The 18,138-nt window shown below is 41.5% G+C and overlaps 1 pseudogene and 6 gene segments (V, D, J or C); all 7 read left to right on the top strand.

The window, feature by feature from the left end:
* Window positions 1–45: 45 nt before the first annotated feature.
* Window positions 46–813, top strand: LOC115047250 (Ig heavy chain V region 914-like). The segment is given in 3 exon segments: window positions 46–94; window positions 174–475; window positions 655–813. Coding segments are annotated over 3 exon segments (510 nt in total).
* Window positions 814–3,296: 2,483 nt separating this feature from the next.
* LOC115048045 (Ig heavy chain V region 5A-like) lies at window positions 3,297–3,878 on the top strand. The segment is given in 2 exon segments: window positions 3,297–3,368; window positions 3,453–3,878. Coding segments are annotated over 2 exon segments (336 nt in total).
* Window positions 3,879–4,721: 843 nt separating this feature from the next.
* Window positions 4,722–5,166, top strand: LOC115048005 (Ig heavy chain V region 914-like). The segment is given in 2 exon segments: window positions 4,722–4,770; window positions 4,850–5,166. Coding segments are annotated over 2 exon segments (366 nt in total).
* An 891-nt stretch (window positions 5,167–6,057) lies between these two features.
* On the top strand, window positions 6,058–6,681 carry LOC115048029 (Ig heavy chain V region MC101-like; annotated as a pseudogene).
* Window positions 6,682–7,535: 854 nt separating this feature from the next.
* On the top strand, window positions 7,536–8,185 carry LOC115048008 (Ig heavy chain V region 914-like). The segment is given in 2 exon segments: window positions 7,536–7,584; window positions 7,664–8,185. Coding segments are annotated over 2 exon segments (366 nt in total).
* A 3,333-nt stretch (window positions 8,186–11,518) lies between these two features.
* LOC115048033 (immunoglobulin heavy variable 3-7-like) lies at window positions 11,519–12,089 on the top strand. The segment is given in 2 exon segments: window positions 11,519–11,590; window positions 11,675–12,089. Coding segments are annotated over 2 exon segments (348 nt in total).
* A 730-nt stretch (window positions 12,090–12,819) lies between these two features.
* On the top strand, window positions 12,820–13,249 carry LOC115048042 (immunoglobulin heavy variable 3-23-like; the record flags this gene model as incomplete). The annotated part of the segment is given in 2 exon segments: window positions 12,820–12,871; window positions 12,951–13,249. Coding segments are annotated over 2 exon segments (348 nt in total), but the record flags the coding sequence as incomplete, so codon positions are not given.
* Between the last annotated feature and the right edge of the window lie 4,889 nt (window positions 13,250–18,138).

Raw genomic sequence — 18,138 nt, 5'->3', positions numbered from 1 at the left:
TGACTGCAGAGAGGAAGACAGAGGACAGTGGACACACAGTTTAACATGATGGACTACAGGACAGGACTGCTGCTGTTAACTCTCTGCTGGGCAGGTCAAGAGTTTCTCTGATTCTTAGTTTGAAATGGTAGCAGCTTCAAACAGCTGACTCTCTGATCTTTTTCTTTCTACAGGTGTTGATGGTCAGACTCTGACAGAATCTGAACCAGCAGTTAAAAGACCTGGAGAATCCCACAGACTGACCTGTTCAGCCTCTGGATTCACATTCAGCAGCTTTGAGATGAACTGGATCAGACAGGCTCCTGGAAAAGGACTGGAGTGGATTGCCTGGATAAACACTGGTGGCAGCAGCAAATATTACTCTCAGTCAGTCCAGGGCCGGTTCACCATCTCCAGAGACAACAGCAAACAGCAGCTGTATCTGCAGATGGACGGTCTGAAGACTGAAGACTCTGCTGTTTATTATTGTGCCAGAGACTCACAGTGACTGGAGCTGGTTGATCAGCTGTACAAAAACCTTCAGTCCTGATCTCATGAATTGTTTTATCAATAATTCCCAAATTTTATACATTTCTTATGATATGATATTTTTTTATATATATTGAGATAAGAATAAAAAATTCATAATTTTTCTGTGTTCTTGTCACCCATCAGTGTGTGTGTGTCTCCAGCCTGGCCTCACTGAATGCCTTCCCCCTTCCCCCAGTTCACCTGCTGATTCTGCTGACTGCCTCTCTGCAGTACAACAACCAGGTCGTCTCGTCCAGGTTTCATCAGCTCCATGTTTCAGACTGTGTGCTCATCTCGTTCTGACTTGCTCCTGTCCCAGGTTTTCCCGTTCCCATTTTTTCCTCACAGAAAGAAGCAGCAGAAACATTCAAGAAGTTAACAACTTCAGGGAAGATGTTTTTGTCAACACAACAAGTGATTTATGATTACAGCTGTATGTGCTTGCACTCCTTTTGAATCATTTCAGGTTATAGTACCGCAGGTGACTTCAGGCCAACATAGTAACATAGAAAAGAGTGAAAGAAAGGAAATGACTCGTTATCTAACATCAGTGTTGTAGGGCCTCAAAGCTGGTGTCTCTGTAGCTGTTGGATGCTTGGATTACTCTCTAGCTGAACAAGCTCCTGATGCTGCCTCTTGATGGTATGGTAATTACACACCTTCTAACAAATGAGCTTTTAGATAACCAGTCATGAGTCATATGAGCCACGTCTCCACAATATATGGAAGCCTTCATGATTAGACATCTGAGAGTTGAATTGGATTTGTTCTCTTCCTTCATCAGTCCAGAAATCTGTGGGAACAATGTGACCACAGTCATATCTCTGTTTCCTCTTCACAACTTACTCACATCTACTGACAACTTTTTATTTTGTGGCGACATATGTTAAATGTGTGACATGTAAGTTTGGATATTATTTTATACGAGCTAAAATATATATTTTTTTCAATTATTGTTTGCTTTTTATGGTCCAATGAATATCTGATCTTTGTACTATTTGCTCATAACATTAAGGTCTTTAATAAATGCTGTTATCTGATTTTCTTCCACAATAATCAGGAGTCAGCAGTAATTCTAACATTATCTATTATTTATCTTCATACGTGTTTCCTTCTGAGTTTGAATTTCTTTCGTCATCCAAATTACAAATAGATTTCTCATATTGTATATCTGTTATTTTATTCGTGTTCTGCTTTTATAGCCTTTGAATTTGACTAGAAAAGCACGTCATGGGTAGGAGGAGCTTCCTGTAAACAAATTCTCACACTGATCCAGTTTACATTATTTATAAAGAAGATCAGTAGAGTCAAAAACCTACTCAGCAAACTGTCAACATGGCTGACACACAGCTCACCCTGCTGGTTGTTGTTTTGTTTGTTTGGATTGGTGCTGAAGGTCAGACCATAACAGAGTCTGAACCAGCAGTGAAAAGACCTGGAGAATCCCACAGACTGACCTGCACAACATCTGGGTTTAACTTCAGAGGCTCAGTATGGAACTGGATCAGACAGGCTCCTGGAAAAGGACTGGAGTGGATCGCTTTGGTGCACACTTCTAGTACTCCGATCTATTACTCTCCGTCAGTCCAGGGCAGATTCACCATCTCCAGAGACGACTCCAGCAGTAAAGTCTATCTGCAGATGAGCAGCCTGAAAACAGAGGACACAGCAGTGTATTACTGTGCCAGACACACAGTGAGAGACGCTGATAGAAGAGTCATACAAAAACTACTTCCTCCATTTATCATCACTGAGAACATTCACTTCTTTCTGTATTGGATTCATGAGAGTGCTGATATCTGTGAGTGTTTTATTACAAGGATTGAAATAAAAATCCCAATCCTCTTCAATCTCATCAATTTTCTAACACTAGTGTAGTATTAGACTTACATTTACAAATTGACCTCAAAAACATTGAGTAATTCCTACGAAACTTAGAAAAGGTTAAATCTAACTCCTCCCAAGGATTTTGGCTTTTTTGCATTTTGGATTTCGGTCATCACAAGTCAAACAATTAAACAATAATGAAATCAATAATAATATTAACAGTCATTTTTTTAGGATGGCTGAAGGATGGCCGCTAAACCATGAAACACATGATCAGTCAAAATGGGTTTGTCTGTGTTTTGGCACTTTATTAGTGATTATCAGGAAATCTGTGAATGTTGTTAGATGCTATGCCTGGAAATGATGTCACATTAAAAGTTATTCATGGCTCAGTTCATAATGATGTTGTAGTTTGTGTTTTCAAACCACTAGAGGTCAGGCAGTGACAATTTTCTGTGTCTTTTGGACCTAAAAGGAAACACTGATATCTGCTGTTGTTATTGATCCCAGCTGACTGACACTTCAGCCCTGGACTGAAAAACACATCACATTTGTTCCTTTTGTTTCCATGAGTGCACATCATCACCATTAAATCATCATTTACATTCCATTTTTTGGAAATTATTTTTAGTGACTTACAAGTTTTCCAACTTACACGAGCTCATCATTGATTTATTCTTCAGTCAGATGACAAAGCTTGTGATACAGAATGATTTCTGTAGTATTTACAGATGGAAAAGTTAACATGGACAATTTGAAAATGTTACATTTCAGTCTGAAAGAAAATCAATTCATTCACTGTCAATACTGTTTTAATTTTACACATAAAATTGTTTTATTTGTGGAAGCTTCTTTCATGATATAATCTTCCTACTTCCAGATATGTTTGGTTCTATGCAAACTCAGGGACCTTCCTTGTTCCTCAGCTATAAAAACTTCCCATCAGACTGTCAGTGGAGTTCACAGCTCATCACTTTCACCATAAACCATGTTTTCTGTAGCTCTGCTGCTGCTGTTGGCAGCTGGATCCTGTGAGTCTCTCTGGATTTGTCTCACTCAACATTTCTGTGTTTGGAATTGATGAAAAACAAAATGATTTTCTTCCTCTTTAACAGGTGTGAAGTGTGAACAGTTGACACAGCCAGACTCTGAGACTGTTCAGCCAGGTCAACGTCTGACCATCACCTGTCAGGTCTCTTATTCTGTTAGCAGCTACTACACACATTGGATCAGACAACCTGCAGGGAAAGGACTGGAGTGGATGAGTAGGGATGAATATGTCAAAGTTTCACTGAAGAACAAGTTCAGCATCGACTTAGACTCTTCCAACAACAGAGTGACTCTAAATGGACAGAATCTGCAGCCTGAAGACTCTGCTGTGTATTACTGTGCCAGACACTCACAATAACACAAAGCATCAGTAGACCTGAACAAAAAGCCCTCAGTGCCTGAACACTTGATACATGAAGCCACCAGAGGAGGAGCCCTCAGACCACTGATGGTTTCACACCAGCTCACTGTGACAGTAAAGAGGGAAACAGTCTTAAACAGTCATAACAGTGAATAATACACTGTAATGTTTGCAGTGCTTGCTCTTGGAGGGATATGTTGGGTCTCTTAAACAAATCCATAAAGAGTTTGGTCTGGACGTGCTCTGAATGTAAAGTCCTTTGATGTAGCTGGTATGATTTGGTGCAATATCTTCAATTTGATTAAATTTGAATACTTTGGTATCATTATCACTAATATTTCATTGCATGTATTTCCACAAACCAACCACCAGTCAGGTCAAACTGTTATAGTTTTGAAATAATTAAATATTTCTGTTGAGGATGAAATAGTTAAAAATAGAACCACTCAAACAAAATATATTTATTTCTGTTATGTTATTGTATCGAGACAAATAGACAAATCAATAGCAAACCGCACACTCATGCAGATACAAAAAGAATAAAAAAAATATGAAGTCTGTAAAAACAATTAATGTTATTAACAGCACAAGGACCTAATTACAGAGAATAAACTATAGAAATAAATTATTTTCCTACAAGATATAAATCTTTAAATGATGCTGAATCAAAGTGAGTCATGATTAATCAACACAATTACAGTAAAGAGAGGAAATGTTTTGATATTAATTTCAACACCATGTCGAATTTTATGAGACAAATACCTTTTTTCTCGAAAGAAACAAGATTCAAGTCACAAGATCCAGCATCTGAAGTCTTTTCTCTCAGTGGGGATTAATACTCCAGGTTATGGTCCAGTCCAGACCACCTCTCTGCTCCCTGTGAGGAGGAGTCCATGCAAAACTCAGATGTCTTCCACCTCTACTTATCTGACTGCAGAGAGGAAGACAGAGGACAGTGGACACACAGTTTAACATGATGGACTACAGGACAGGACTGCTGCTGTTAACTCTCTGCTGGGCAGGTCAAGAGTTTCTCTGATTCTTAGTTTGAAATGGTAGCAGCTTCAAACAGCTGACTCTATGATCTTTTTCTTTCTACAGGTGTTGATGGTCAGACTCTGACAGAATCTGAACCAGCAGTTAAAAGACCTGGAGAATCCCACAGACTGACCTGTTCAGCCTCTGGATTCACATTCAGCAGCTACTACATGGGCTGGATCAGACAGACTCCTGGAAAAGGACTGGAGTGGATCGCATATATTAGCAGCAGTGGTGGCAGCACCAAACATTACTCTCAGTCAGTCCAGGGCCGGTTCACCATCTCCAGAGACGACAGCAAACAGCAGCTGTATCTGCAGATGGACCGTCTGAAGACTGAAGACTCTGCTGTTTATTATTGTGCCAGACACTCACAGTGACTGGAGCTGGTTGATCAGCTGTACAAAAACCTTCCTCCCTTATTTGATGTTCTGAAGTGACAGATTATTAAAAATTGCATGCTTTCATTTTAATTTGTAAAAAATGTTGTCAAAGCTCTCTGAGGAGAAAATGTTCATAAACAGATCACTTTCCACATAATTATACACACACACTCACAAAACGTTCAAAAATAAATAAAATTAATGTGACCGTGAGTAAAATATTTTTCATCATTGTAAATAGATTTTATTGAAGTCAACCACATATTGTTGGTCCACATGAAACCTTCGGAGGACAGTTAAAGCCTCTTTTTTTTTTTATAACAGCTCATCACATTCATCATAACTAACTGATCTTTGAAAACTGATTCGAACTTGAAAAATGTTTGACAAGTTTTCAGTCGTTGTAGTGAAAGACCCAAAGTGTCAGAATTAACAAAGGAATGAAACAACAAGCTTATTTATTCATCATGTCCATAAGATGGAGTTTAAAATATGACCAGCTACACAACTAAAGGTTAGGCCTGTTGTTCTCTTGATGAAATGGTCTCTGGTGATTTCTTCACTGAGCTCTAGTGAGAGAACAAGGAGGAGATTTGATATTAGAAAATTCAAATTTCTACTTTACTAGTTTCCCTCACATTGTTAAAGCTTGTCTTACAGTAACTACCTACTGGGACTGTCCACAGAAAGTAACTGGTGGATTGTGGACATTTGGGCCCAAATACATTTATTTGAATCTATCAACTACCTCCAGGAAACCCAAGTCTTTATATGATTTTTATTCCTTCACTTTCTTGACAAAAGAAAAATTTTAATACTCAGCAACATGCAAATGAAGGTTCCTCATAAAGAAGTGAAGTGTGTGTCTGTGTGTCAGTGAGAGGACAGAAGAGCTCACATCAGTTCAGCTTCAACATCAACCATGTTCTCTGTGCTTCTGATACAGCTGCTGGCAGCTGGATCCTGTGAGGAGCTTTCAGTGGATTCACACTAATAAACACTTTAGAAACAGTCAACATTCAGATGACTGATGGAGATAATGCTGATTTCTTTTTCCACAGGTGTGTACAGTATTGATCTCATCCAGCCAGACTCAAAGGTTGTTCAGCCTGGACAATCTTTGACCATCACCTGTCAGGTCTCTGGTTATTCTCTGACTGATAACAGCTACGCAACAGGTTGGATCAGACAGCGTGAAGGAAAGCCGATGGACTGGATTTGTCATCGGTGGGGAGGAGGAGGCTTTTATCAAAATGAAGCCCTGAAGAACAAGTTCAGCTACAGCAGAGAGACTTCTGCTGAAGAGTTACGATAACAGGACAGAATCTGCAGCCTGAAGACTCTGCTGTGTATTACTGTGCCAGAGACTCACAATAACACAAAGCATCAGTAGACCTGAACAAAAAGCCCTCAGTGCCTGAACACTTGATACATGAAGCCACCAGAGGAGGAGCCCTCAGACCACTGATGGTTTCACACCAGCTCACTGTGACAGTAAAGAGGGAAACAGTCTTAAACAGTCCTAACAGTGAATAATACACTGTAATGTTTGCTGTGCTTGCTCTTGGAGGGATATGTTGGGTCTCTTAAACAAATCCATAAAGAGTTTGGTCTGGACGTGCTCTGAATGTAAAGTCCTTTGATGTAGCTGGTATGATTTCGTGCAACATATTCAATTTGATTCAATTTGAATACTTTGATATCATTATCACTAATATTTCATTGCATGTATTTCCACAAACCAACCACCAGTCAGGTCAAACTGTTATAGTTTTGAAATAATTAAATATTTCTGTTGAGGATGAAATAGTTTAAAATAGAACCACTCAAACAAAATATATTTATTTCTGTTATGTTATTGTATCGAAACAAATAAACAAATCAATAGCAAACCGCACACTCATGCAGATACAAAAAGAATAAAAAAAACATGAAGTCTGTAAAAACAATTAATGTTATTAACAGCACAAGGACCTAATTACAGAGAATAAATTATAGAAATAAATTATTTTCCCACAAACTAAGATATAAATCTTCAAATCATGCCGAATCAAAAGTAAGTCAAGTCATGATTAATCAACACAATTACAATAAAGAGAGAAAATGTTTTGATATTAATTTCAACACCATGTCGAATTTTATGAGACAAATACCTTTTTTCTCTAAAGAAACAAGATTCAAGTCACAAGATTCAGCATCTGAAGTCTTTTCTCTCAGTGGGGATTAATACTCTCCAGGTTATGGTCCAGTCCAGACCACCTCTCTGCTCCCTGTGAGGAGGAGTCCATGCAAAACTCAGATGTCTTCCACCTCTACTTATCTGACTGCAGAGAGGAAGACAGAGGACAGTGGACACACAGTTTAACATGATGGACTACAGGACAGGACTGCTGCTGTTAACTCTCTGCTGGGCAGGTCAAGAGTTTCTCTGATTCTTAGTTTGAAATGGTAGCAGCTTCAAACAGCTGACTCTATGATCTTTTTCTTTCTACAGGTGTTGATGGTCAGACTCTGACAGAATCTGAACCAGCAGTTAAAAGACCTGGAGAATCCCACAGACTGACCTGTTCAGCCTCTGGATTCACATTCAGCAGCTACTACATGGGCTGGATCAGACAGGCTCCTGGAAAAGGACTGGAGTGGATTGCAGAAATTAGCAATGGTGGTGGCAGCGGCAAATATTACTCTCAGTCAGTCCAGGGCCGGTTCACCATCTCCAGAGACAACAGCAAACAGCAGCTGTATCTGCAGATGGACCGTCTGAAGACTGAAGACTCTGCTGTTTATTATTGTGCCAGAGACTCACAGTGACTGGAGCTGGTTGATCAGCTGTACAAAAACCTTCAGTCCTCATACGACAACCTCACTGTAAATAGTTCAACTATGATTCAGTGATATTTTAATCATTTTTTCCAGCCTCAGATTTTTTTTGAGTCATTGAACTTCACCAACCTTCTGAATTTACCTCAAAATAATCACTAGACTACAAAGAACAACTGCACTTTAAAATGGTGAGTTCACAGATGACGAATCTCGTCAGAAAACTAAAGTGAAACTATTGGAAATAATTTCTGAGCATTGATGAATATAAAAACCATCTTTCTGAACAGACACATTTTTCACTTTTACATAAAAAAATAAAAATATTTTCCTGTTGAACTCAGTGGTTCATCTTTTGCATATCCTCGTACAGGTTTCATTTCCTAAGTAGTTCATTTCTTCTCAAAGCTCCAGGTGTCTCTTTGGCTTCAAAAAACATAATTTGCATTTTCGAAAAATGTAAAAGTGCAGACTGTCAACCAGCTGCAAAGTCAAATTGTCAATAAGATGATGGTGTTTTCATTAACTAAATGAGATGAGTAAATAAAGATGTCTGAGGCCTCCTCCTCTGTGGAGGGATGCTTCCTCTACTGCGGGGTGCCCAACCTTTTTTGGCCCAAGATCAACTTTTCAAGTAGCCAGCCTCCAGAGATCTACCAGTCCAGTTTCAACATGACAAACCCCCACACATCGTTTCCAGCCTGCAGTAACTAACCTCACAACACTGTCCCATAACCATTTGACATCATCACATCACAAACCCTCCCTCCTCTCTCAAACAAACACACACAAACCAGTCTGCATAGGCCGCTGTAACACAAACCCACTTTCTCTGCTTCTCTCTCTGTCACACACACACACACACACACACACATACAGTTGGCAGTCTGCAAAGGGAGCCAGAACTGTAACTGACCTTAATATGAACCAAACAGAAAAATAAACCAGATACCAAACTGGTAGATCTCACAGTTTGGAAAAAAGAAACCACTTCCTACCTTAGTGGGAGACCAGGCACTGGGAGGAGGAAGCTAGTTTCTGTAGTCAGGACTGTAGCAGCTGGTTAAAAGGTGGTCATCAGTCAATGTTGATCTGTACTTGGACTTGATGATTTTTGTGTGTGTTGAAGCAGACTCTCACAAATTAGTTGATTAATTTCAATGTCATTTTGCAATTTGCAGATGTCATTCTCAGCAGAGCTGTTTATTATTGTGCCAGAGACTCACAGTGACTGGAGCTGGTTGATCAGCTGTACAAAACTTCCCTCCCTTATTTCATGTTCTGAAGTGACAGATCATTAAAAAAAATATATATATATGTTTTCATTTTCCAAACAAAAGACTGACTTATTCATGATGTCCATAAGAAGGAGTCAAAAATATGACCAGCTACACAACTAAAGGTTAGGCCTGTTGTTCTCTTGATAAAGAGAAGATAAAGTCATCCAAAGAGCTCCAGAACAGAGAAACTACAATGAGCATTGAAATTTCATGGCCGAGGTTACAGGTGCACATATGAGCCACTTGTATGAAAAACACCCAAATACTCCATCTGGTCATTGTAGTGCCGAAGTGTGTGTGTGTGGCTGCTGTGCTGGCCCCCTCTCTCTAGCCCAAGGTGGATGTCTCTGCCACGAATAAAGGTGTTTTGCATTCCCTGGAGCAAATATGTCAGCTTTATTATAATATAAGAATCTAAAATTTCAGGAAAATAGGCATAAGGCAAAATAAACAGAACACTCCAAGACAATAAATGGATGGTAGAAATGGGTTACATGTCCTCAATAAGAAGGTGGAGTCTGCTCTGCACAGCAACCAAGGAAGGCTGTGGGAGACAAGAAGGATGGCGATGGCGTACCTGGTAAGGTACTCAGAGCGTGTGTCGACCAACTGGCTGGAGTTTTCAACAGCATCTTCAACCTGTCCCTGTCGCAGGCTTTCATCCCACCCTGCCTCAAAGCCTCCACCATCATCCCCGTCCCCAAGAAGTCAGCAGTGGAGAGCATCAATGACTACAGTTGCACTTACACCTGTGGTCATGAAGTGCTTTGAAAGACTGATCTCTCAACACATCAGGGCCTGTCTGCCTCCCACTCTGGACCCCCACCAGTTTGCCTACACAGAGGATGCTATCACCATAGCGCTCCACACTGCGCTGAGCCACCTGGAGCACCTGGGGAGCTCTTCTTGGACTTCAGCTCAGCATTCAATCACATCACCCCGGTGCCCCATCTGCCTGTAGATCAAGGACTTCCTCACAGACCGCCCACAGTCCGTGAAACTTGGCCCCAACCTCTCCTCCACCATCACACTCAGCACCAGCTCCCCTCAAGGATGTGTATTGAGCCCCCTCCTGTTTGCTCTTTACACACATGACTGCTCCCCGACCCATCTCTCAAACAGCATCATCAAGTTTGCAGATGATACCACCGTGGTCGGGCTGAGCTGATATCTGCACTAAAGAGAATAAACAATATGGAATAAATGCTACCAAAGGACACAGTTGATGTCAAGAAAACAAAGCAGTTGGTTCAATCTAAAACAGTTCAGTGCTATCAAAGTTAAAATACAACAAGCCAAAGACAAAACAGCAGCTGCTTAAGACCGTGCCATAAAGGGGCTTTGGGGCAAAACAGACTTCAGGAACCAACATGTGACCGAGGAGCTGACCCAGTTCTGTGGGGGGACGTTCACAGGCCGACACGTTCCTGCAACCTGAACAGTGTTCCTACGACAGTTTTCAACCCCTTCTCCATCAGGGTGTGGTGGCTGCTGGAGCCAATCACAGCTGGCATCTCAGAGTAAAAATAAAATAAAAATATATTTATTTTACTAATACAAATAAAATAATAATAATAGAAGAATGAAAAAAAAACTGCGTTAAATAGCGTCAATATTTTGATTATGTGGAAATACAAAGTTATGCCTGGAAATGATGTCACATTAAAAGTTATTCATGGCTCAGTTCATAATGATGTTGGAGTTTGTGTTTTCAAACCACTAGAGGTCAGGCAGTGACAATTTTCTGTGTCTTTTGGACCTAAAAGGAAACACTGATATCTGCTGTTGTTATTGATCCCAGCTGACTGACACTTCAGCCCTGGACTGAAAAACACATCACATTTGTTCCTTTTGTTTCCATGAGTGCACATCATCACCATTAAATCATCATTTACATTCAAGTTTTTGGAAATAATTTTTGGTGACTTACAAGTTTTCCAACTTACACGACCTCATCATTGATTTATTCTTCAGTCAGATGACAAAGCTTGTGATACAGAATGATTTCTGTCGTATTTACAGATGGAAAAGTTAACATGGACAATTTGAAAATGTTACATTTCAATCTGAAGTAAAATCACATTATTCACTGGATTTTTTTTTTTTTTCTGCACATAAAATAATTTTATTTGTGGAAGCTTCTTTCATGATATCATCCTCCTACTTCCAGATATGTTTGGTTCTATGCAAACTCAGGGACCTTCCTTGTTCCTCAGCTATAAAAACTTCCCATCAGACTGTCAGTGGAGTTCACAGCTCATCACTTTCACCATAAACCATGTTTTCTGTAGCTCTGCTGCTGCTGTTGGCAGCTGGATCCTGTGAGTCTCTCTGGATTTGTCTCACTCAACATTTCTGTGTTTGGAATTGATGAAAAACAAAATGATTTTCTTCCTCTTTAACAGGTGTGAAGTGTGAACAGTTGACACAGCCAGACTCTGAGACTGTTCAGCCAGGTCAACGTCTGACCATCACCTGTCAGGTCTCTTATTCTGTTAACAGCTACTGGACAGCTTGGATCAGACAACCTGCAGGGAAAGGACTGGAGTGGATTGGAAGTAGAGTGGGCAGCAGCTCATACTACAAAGATTCACTGAAGAACAAGTTCAGCATCGACTTAGACTCTTCCAACAACAGAGTGACTCTAAATGGACAGAATCTGCAGCCTGAAGACTCTGCTGTGTATTACTGTGCCAGAGACTCACAATAACACAAAGCATCAGTAGACCTGAACAAAAAGCCCTCAGTGCCTGAACACTTGATACATGAAGCCACCAGAGGAGGAGCCCTCAGACCACTGATGGTTTCACACCAGCTCACTGAGAAGAACTGACTGAATAAAAAGTCTGATATTAATTATATTATTAGACCATTGAGACCATCTGAAGTTACAAAAATTTACTTTTTCCTGTAAAGATGTTGGAAATAGATTTTATATAATTAAAAATTATGAATTTATGAAAATTTAGGAAAATGAATTTGGTAATTCACAATTACCAAATAATAATTATTCATTTCATTTTCCAAAATGTCTCTATTATTATTAATTTGATTGAGTTGTTGGATGTAAGTTCAGTTTCTCTTTGATCAATGTACAGATTCATCATTCATGACAGTATCAACAGCTTTACTCTTTCTGGTCGTCCTCACAATGACTTTAATCAATTACATAAATTTTTCTTATTGATTAAAAAGTCAGAATAATCAATGAACATTTAGAGTTTTTAATGTGATGAAAGTGACTTTACTTGTATGACCTCTAAACAAAATGTCATTTTGAAATGTAACCAGAAGCTGCTGAGGAGAAAACAGTTACTGATATTTTCATGGACAAGATTCCAACACATTGTTTGTAAAACCGTCAAATGAATGACTTCAAAGTTGTCATCACCAAATTCTCCTCAATGATTTAACAAAACACAAAGTGGAGTCACAGTCCAGTCCACCTCTCTGCTCCCTGTGAGGAGGAGTCCATGCAAAACTCAGATGTCTTCCACCTCTACTTATCTGACTGCAGAGAGGAAGACAGAGGACAGTGGACACACAGTTTAACATGATGGACTACAGGACAGGACTGCTGCTGTTAACTCTCTGCTGGGCAGGTCAAGAGTTTCTCTGATTCTTAGTTTGAAATGGTAGCAGCTTCAAACAGCTGACTCTATGATCTTTTTCTTTCTACAGGTGTTGATGGTCAGACTCTGACAGAATCTGAACCAGCAGTTAAAAGACCTGGAGAATCCCACAGACTGACCTGTTCAGCCTCTGGATTCTCATTCAGCAGCTACTGGATGGGCTGGATCAGACAGGCTCCTGGAAAAGGACTGGAGTGGATCGCTGCTGATGGTGGTGGCAGCAGCAAATATTACTCTCAGTCAGTCCAGGGCCGGTTCACCATCTCCAGAGACAACAGCAAACAGCAGCTGTATCTGCAGATGGACGGTCTGAAGACTGAAGACTCTGCTGTTTATTATTGTGCCAGAGACTCACAGTGACTGGAGCTGGTTGATCAGCTGTACAAAAACTACTTCCCTTATTTGATGTTCTGAAGTGACAAATCATTAAAAAAGTGGATGCTTTCATTTTAATTAGTCAATTTGTAAGCTCTCTGTGGAGAATATGTTATTAAAAATATCACTTTACACATAATCATGCACACACACACCCATACGTTCAACAAAAATAAATAATATTAATGTGACCGTTAGTAAAATATTTCTTCTAACCGTAGCTGAGCTCAAGCTTTTCCTCAGAGCACACCTGTTAGACAAGAGTAGTACAGTTATTTCAGGAGCTTAGCAATGCAGTAAGTGTATATGAGTAAGAAATATGCACATGTCAGGCGAGACCTTAAACCTCTTTTTAGCAACATAAGTGTAACTGATGATTTTATCCTAGAGATAAATACAAAGTCAGTTCGTGAAGAGGTTGGGAGACAGGCACGCCTAAGGCAAACATACAAAACCAAAACAGTCACAGTCAATGCCACGCAACAAGGGGAGAGGCAACATGCAGTCCAGCCTCCAGCTGAAGTTCAAGCCAGTGCTCTGCAAACTAAAACTGAAGTCCAGGCCAACGGCACAGCTATATATGAACTGACAGTACATGTTTCAGCCTTGGCAAAAACTATTGAAAAAGCTCCTATGACCAGTACCCCAGAGCAGTCACAAGTCGACACAGTAAGTACTGTGTCACCGCCCAAGCCATGCATAGCACGAGGGACTACAAGCTACAACCACTGCTTCAGGTGTGGCAAGGAAGCTAACCGAGCTGTTGGTTGCCTGTCAAAGACCAAACTAGCGGAAAAACGTGGTGAGGTCACTGGGGAGGGACCACCAGTCACCAAACAAAAACCAGTGTCACTTGTCACAGTCATCAGCCACAACTCCATGAGTCCATCTAACAGCCAGCCACCATTAAAACACAGAGCAAGGAAAGGAAATCGGGATGCAAAGCTGATAGGCAAAAGATGCATGTTACCTGCTGTCTCAAATGTGTGAAGACTGACATGTTACTGGATAGTGGAGCACAGGTCACCATACTGGAAAAGTCCTGGCTAGAAGAAAACCTGCCCAATGCCAAAATTCAGTCACTTTAAAAACTGCCAGAAGATCCACTCAGAATCACAGCAGCTCATGGGACAGATGTACCTTTTGAGGGGTGGACTGAACTACTAGTGGAAATCAAACGTGCAAAACACGGTCAAGTAGCCATGAATGTACCCACGCTAATGAGTCGGAGCTGTATTAGTAGTCTACTGCTAGGGTTCAATGTGATAAAGGAAATCATTCTAGATAGTCTTGAGAAGCCAGGGAACCATTGTCACTGTAATCACTGAAACACCAGCTCAGGAAACACTTAGGAATGACACCATCGGAGTAGGAAAGAGGGGTCTCGCAGTTCCAAGTGGCCGAATTTGTGAAATAAAGGTTCATGTCAGGTCGTGGCCAAAGGGAGGAACAATGTTATTTGAACCCACCTTGGAGAGTCTCCTGCCAGAGGCAAAGAACTGTTTTCTGCATTGGTTGATGTGCCACCTGTTACCCCCAAAGCTGTAAAAATCTCAGTCTGTAACTCCCCCAAGCATGGCATATTCCTGTCACCACCAACAGCATTAGGCTGTATTGAAGAATTCATTGACAGCAGGCCAGTAAATCCCTGTTCATCTTCCCAGCAGCCAGCAATGTCAAACAGTGACACACACCTGTGCACTGCACAGGTCAGCCCAACCAACAACACCAGTGAGAGGACCAGCAACTCAGCAGAATCACACGTACAACAAAAGTGACATCCTCCTGTCAGTTTAGACCGTCTTGATCATCAGCAGCAGGAGGTTGTGCACCAAATGCTTTTTGAGGAATCTGATGTGTTTGCAAGAGGAGAGGGAGACATAGGCTGTATACCCAACCTACAGCTCAAGATCAATGTTGTGGATAACGACCCGGTTCAGAAGTGCTACAACTCTATACCCGAGCCCTCGAATAAGGAGGTGAAAGAGTATGTGCAGAATCTCCTAGACCGAAGTTGGATCCGCAAATCTGTCTTCTTATTCCTCCCCAGTGGTTTGTGTCCGGAAAAAGGACCAGAGTCTGAGACTTTGTGTGGACTTCCTTGACAGCTTGCAGGGCAATACGTGGTTCTCCATCCTGGCTCAAAGGAAGTGCATACCATCGAGGGTTTGTGAGTGAGGAATCCAGACACCTCATGCAGAGAATGCAGATGTTGTGCCAGCCGACCGCATTCTCAGTGTTACACCAGAAAACATCTGTGCAGCACAACAAGACGATCCAGCCATCAAGGAAATTGTCTCTCTAAAACTGCAAAACTGGGCTCCTAATGAAAGAGATGAGAAACACAAGGAAAGAGACCAAGAGACTGCTGTATGAGTGGAATAAGCTGGTGTTGGATGATGGGATTCTTTGCTGACAGACTGAACAGCACAAGCAGCTTGTTCTCCCTGAAAAGTTGAAACCCATGGTGCTAAAGACTGCACAATGACATGAGCCACGTCGGGGCAGAGAAGGTAACCCATCTTGCCCGTGAGAGGTTTTATTGGCCCAATATGCAACATGACATAAAGAATTACGTTAACAAAAGATGTGCCTGCATTAAACAGAAACGTCCTAATCTTCCCCAGAGAGCGCCCATGGGACACATCTCCACAAGCAGCCCATTTCAGTTAGTGTGTATCGAATATCTCCACCTGGAACAGAGTCAAGTCATCCTTGTTGTTGTTGACCATTTCACACGCTTTGCCATGCTTCATCCCTCGCTCCGGCTATCCTGAGAAGCTCCACCATGATCAGGGTAAGGATTTTGAGAACAGTTTGTTCAGCAGGTTGGAGCAGCTGGCGGGTATGGAGCATTCACAAACAACACCTTACCACCCGCAGGGTAACCCAGTGGAGAGACTGAACTGAACACTTCTTCAGATGCGCACACTAGAAGAGGAGAAAGAGTCAACGGAAAGATCACCTTCCACGTGTCGTGCATGCCTGTCAGCAGGCATGAAGCCACCAGCTTTTCCCCATTCTTCCTCTTGTACGGTCGACCTCCACACTAACCGCTGACTTACTGCTCCCACCCAAGAGAGTCTGGAACACCTGATTGGCAGACGTACGCAGAGAAATGGGCAGAGAGGATACGTTCTGCATATGAAATTGCGGCAAACAACAGTCAAAAATCTTCAGCCAAAGGCAAGGGACAGTATGGGGTGTTGTTCTTCAGCCAGGTGACCGAGTGCTGGTGAAAAATTTGTCAGAGCAAATTGGGCTTGGCAAGCTGCGGGCTTACTGGGAGCAGGTAGTGCACCGTCTTGTGGAGAGAGTTGATAATAGCTCAGTGTATGAAGTGCAGCCTGAAAAAGGACCTAAAACACTACGTGTACTCCATCTGAATCTACTTCTGCCAGTGAATGAACTGCCCCTGGAGCGAACACTTCCTGCACAACGTCAAGAAAACAGAAACAGACAGTTACCAACGCTCATGAAGACAATACAGACAGCTCTGATGAGGAGTATGCTTACCAGGAGATCCCATGCTACAGGTTAGTGAGATCCCAACAGACCGAGCATCGTCAAACAGAGAACCATCCACAGGCAGAGCAAAGGCTGAGTTTCACCCTGCTGTCAGGGAGGAAATACACACAGGACCAGAGGGAGAATGTACCACCAGCACAGGACAGAGCTCTTGAGGATGTTGCATTGGAGGAGGAACCACAGGACATGCTACTGGAGGACATGGTAGCAGAGGAGGATGGACACCAAGCAGAGGCTGAGGCTGTCAGAAGATCCCAAAGGAGAGCCAGGCCAACACAGATGCTGACCTATGGCACTCTGGGACAGCCGTCATACCAGCAGTGGGATGCACGAGTAAACTCACTAATGCCAAGCTCTTCTCTCCCAAGTCATTTCAGCGCTCTTCCCCCTCCATACCCTGACTGCTACAACTGCTTTACCCAGACATGTGGACATGTCTTGTTGACTCAAGTACGTCCCCCATCATAGACAAATGTCAGGAGACATAAAAAAAAAACCAGGTTTAAAATGTGTTTAAAAGGAATAAATATTCGGAATAAATGGTTAAAAATACAGATGTTAAAAAGTCCATGGGACAATGTTTCAGTTCATTATGGGATTTTGGTACAGTTCATGGTTGAAATAAGTAAAATAATTTAAATCTGGTGAAAACTAGACACCCCTCTCTATATTTTTAAGTCTCCTGTGTCTTGAATAGCAATGAAAATACCAATTTTCTTGTACTGGTTACAGTGTTAGTGTAATCCTCAGAAGGGTCAGCAGAGGGTGCGTAGCGCTTGGGAAGAACCTAAAGCCACAAAGACGCAGCGCTGCATAATAAATCCTGCAGCCGAGGTGAACACTCGCGACAGTTGTCTGTCTCTTTGCTTATGTCTACAGTGGCGGCAGGGTATTATCACACACCCTCGACACACACACGAGGCTGGGGGGACAACATGTACGTCACCCACAGTGACACAAACAGCAGCAGACCTGCACACAAACCCATCAACAGTGTGACTGAAGCATACAGACAGTGAAAGTTACAAAATTAACGAGTAGTTTCTCACATAACGTTACTTTATTGTTTATTATTATTTATTTAGTTAATTTTCCATCAAAAGTACATCTGTCTTCCATCTTTCATCATGTTTATGCTCTCAGTCAACATGAATGTCATCGTTTCTCTCAAAAATCACTCAAATTCAGAAACTCTCCGCTCTGATGTTCTCTCTGATCTGAAAACACTCTTGAAGGCTGATCTGAACTAAACCTTGAAAATCCTGCTAGTGTTGTACAGTTGATGATAATACATTCAATGTATTTCATTCTGCAATGACTTTAAATAACAATAG

The sequence above is a fragment of the Echeneis naucrates genome, chromosome 8 (genome assembly GCF_900963305.1).
Source record: "Echeneis naucrates chromosome 8, fEcheNa1.1, whole genome shotgun sequence".
In the NCBI taxonomy this organism is placed as follows: Eukaryota; Metazoa; Chordata; class Actinopteri; order Carangiformes; family Echeneidae; genus Echeneis; species Echeneis naucrates.
The sequence above is the reverse complement of the archived record's forward strand: the minus strand, read 5'-3'. Positions and strand labels throughout refer to the sequence as shown.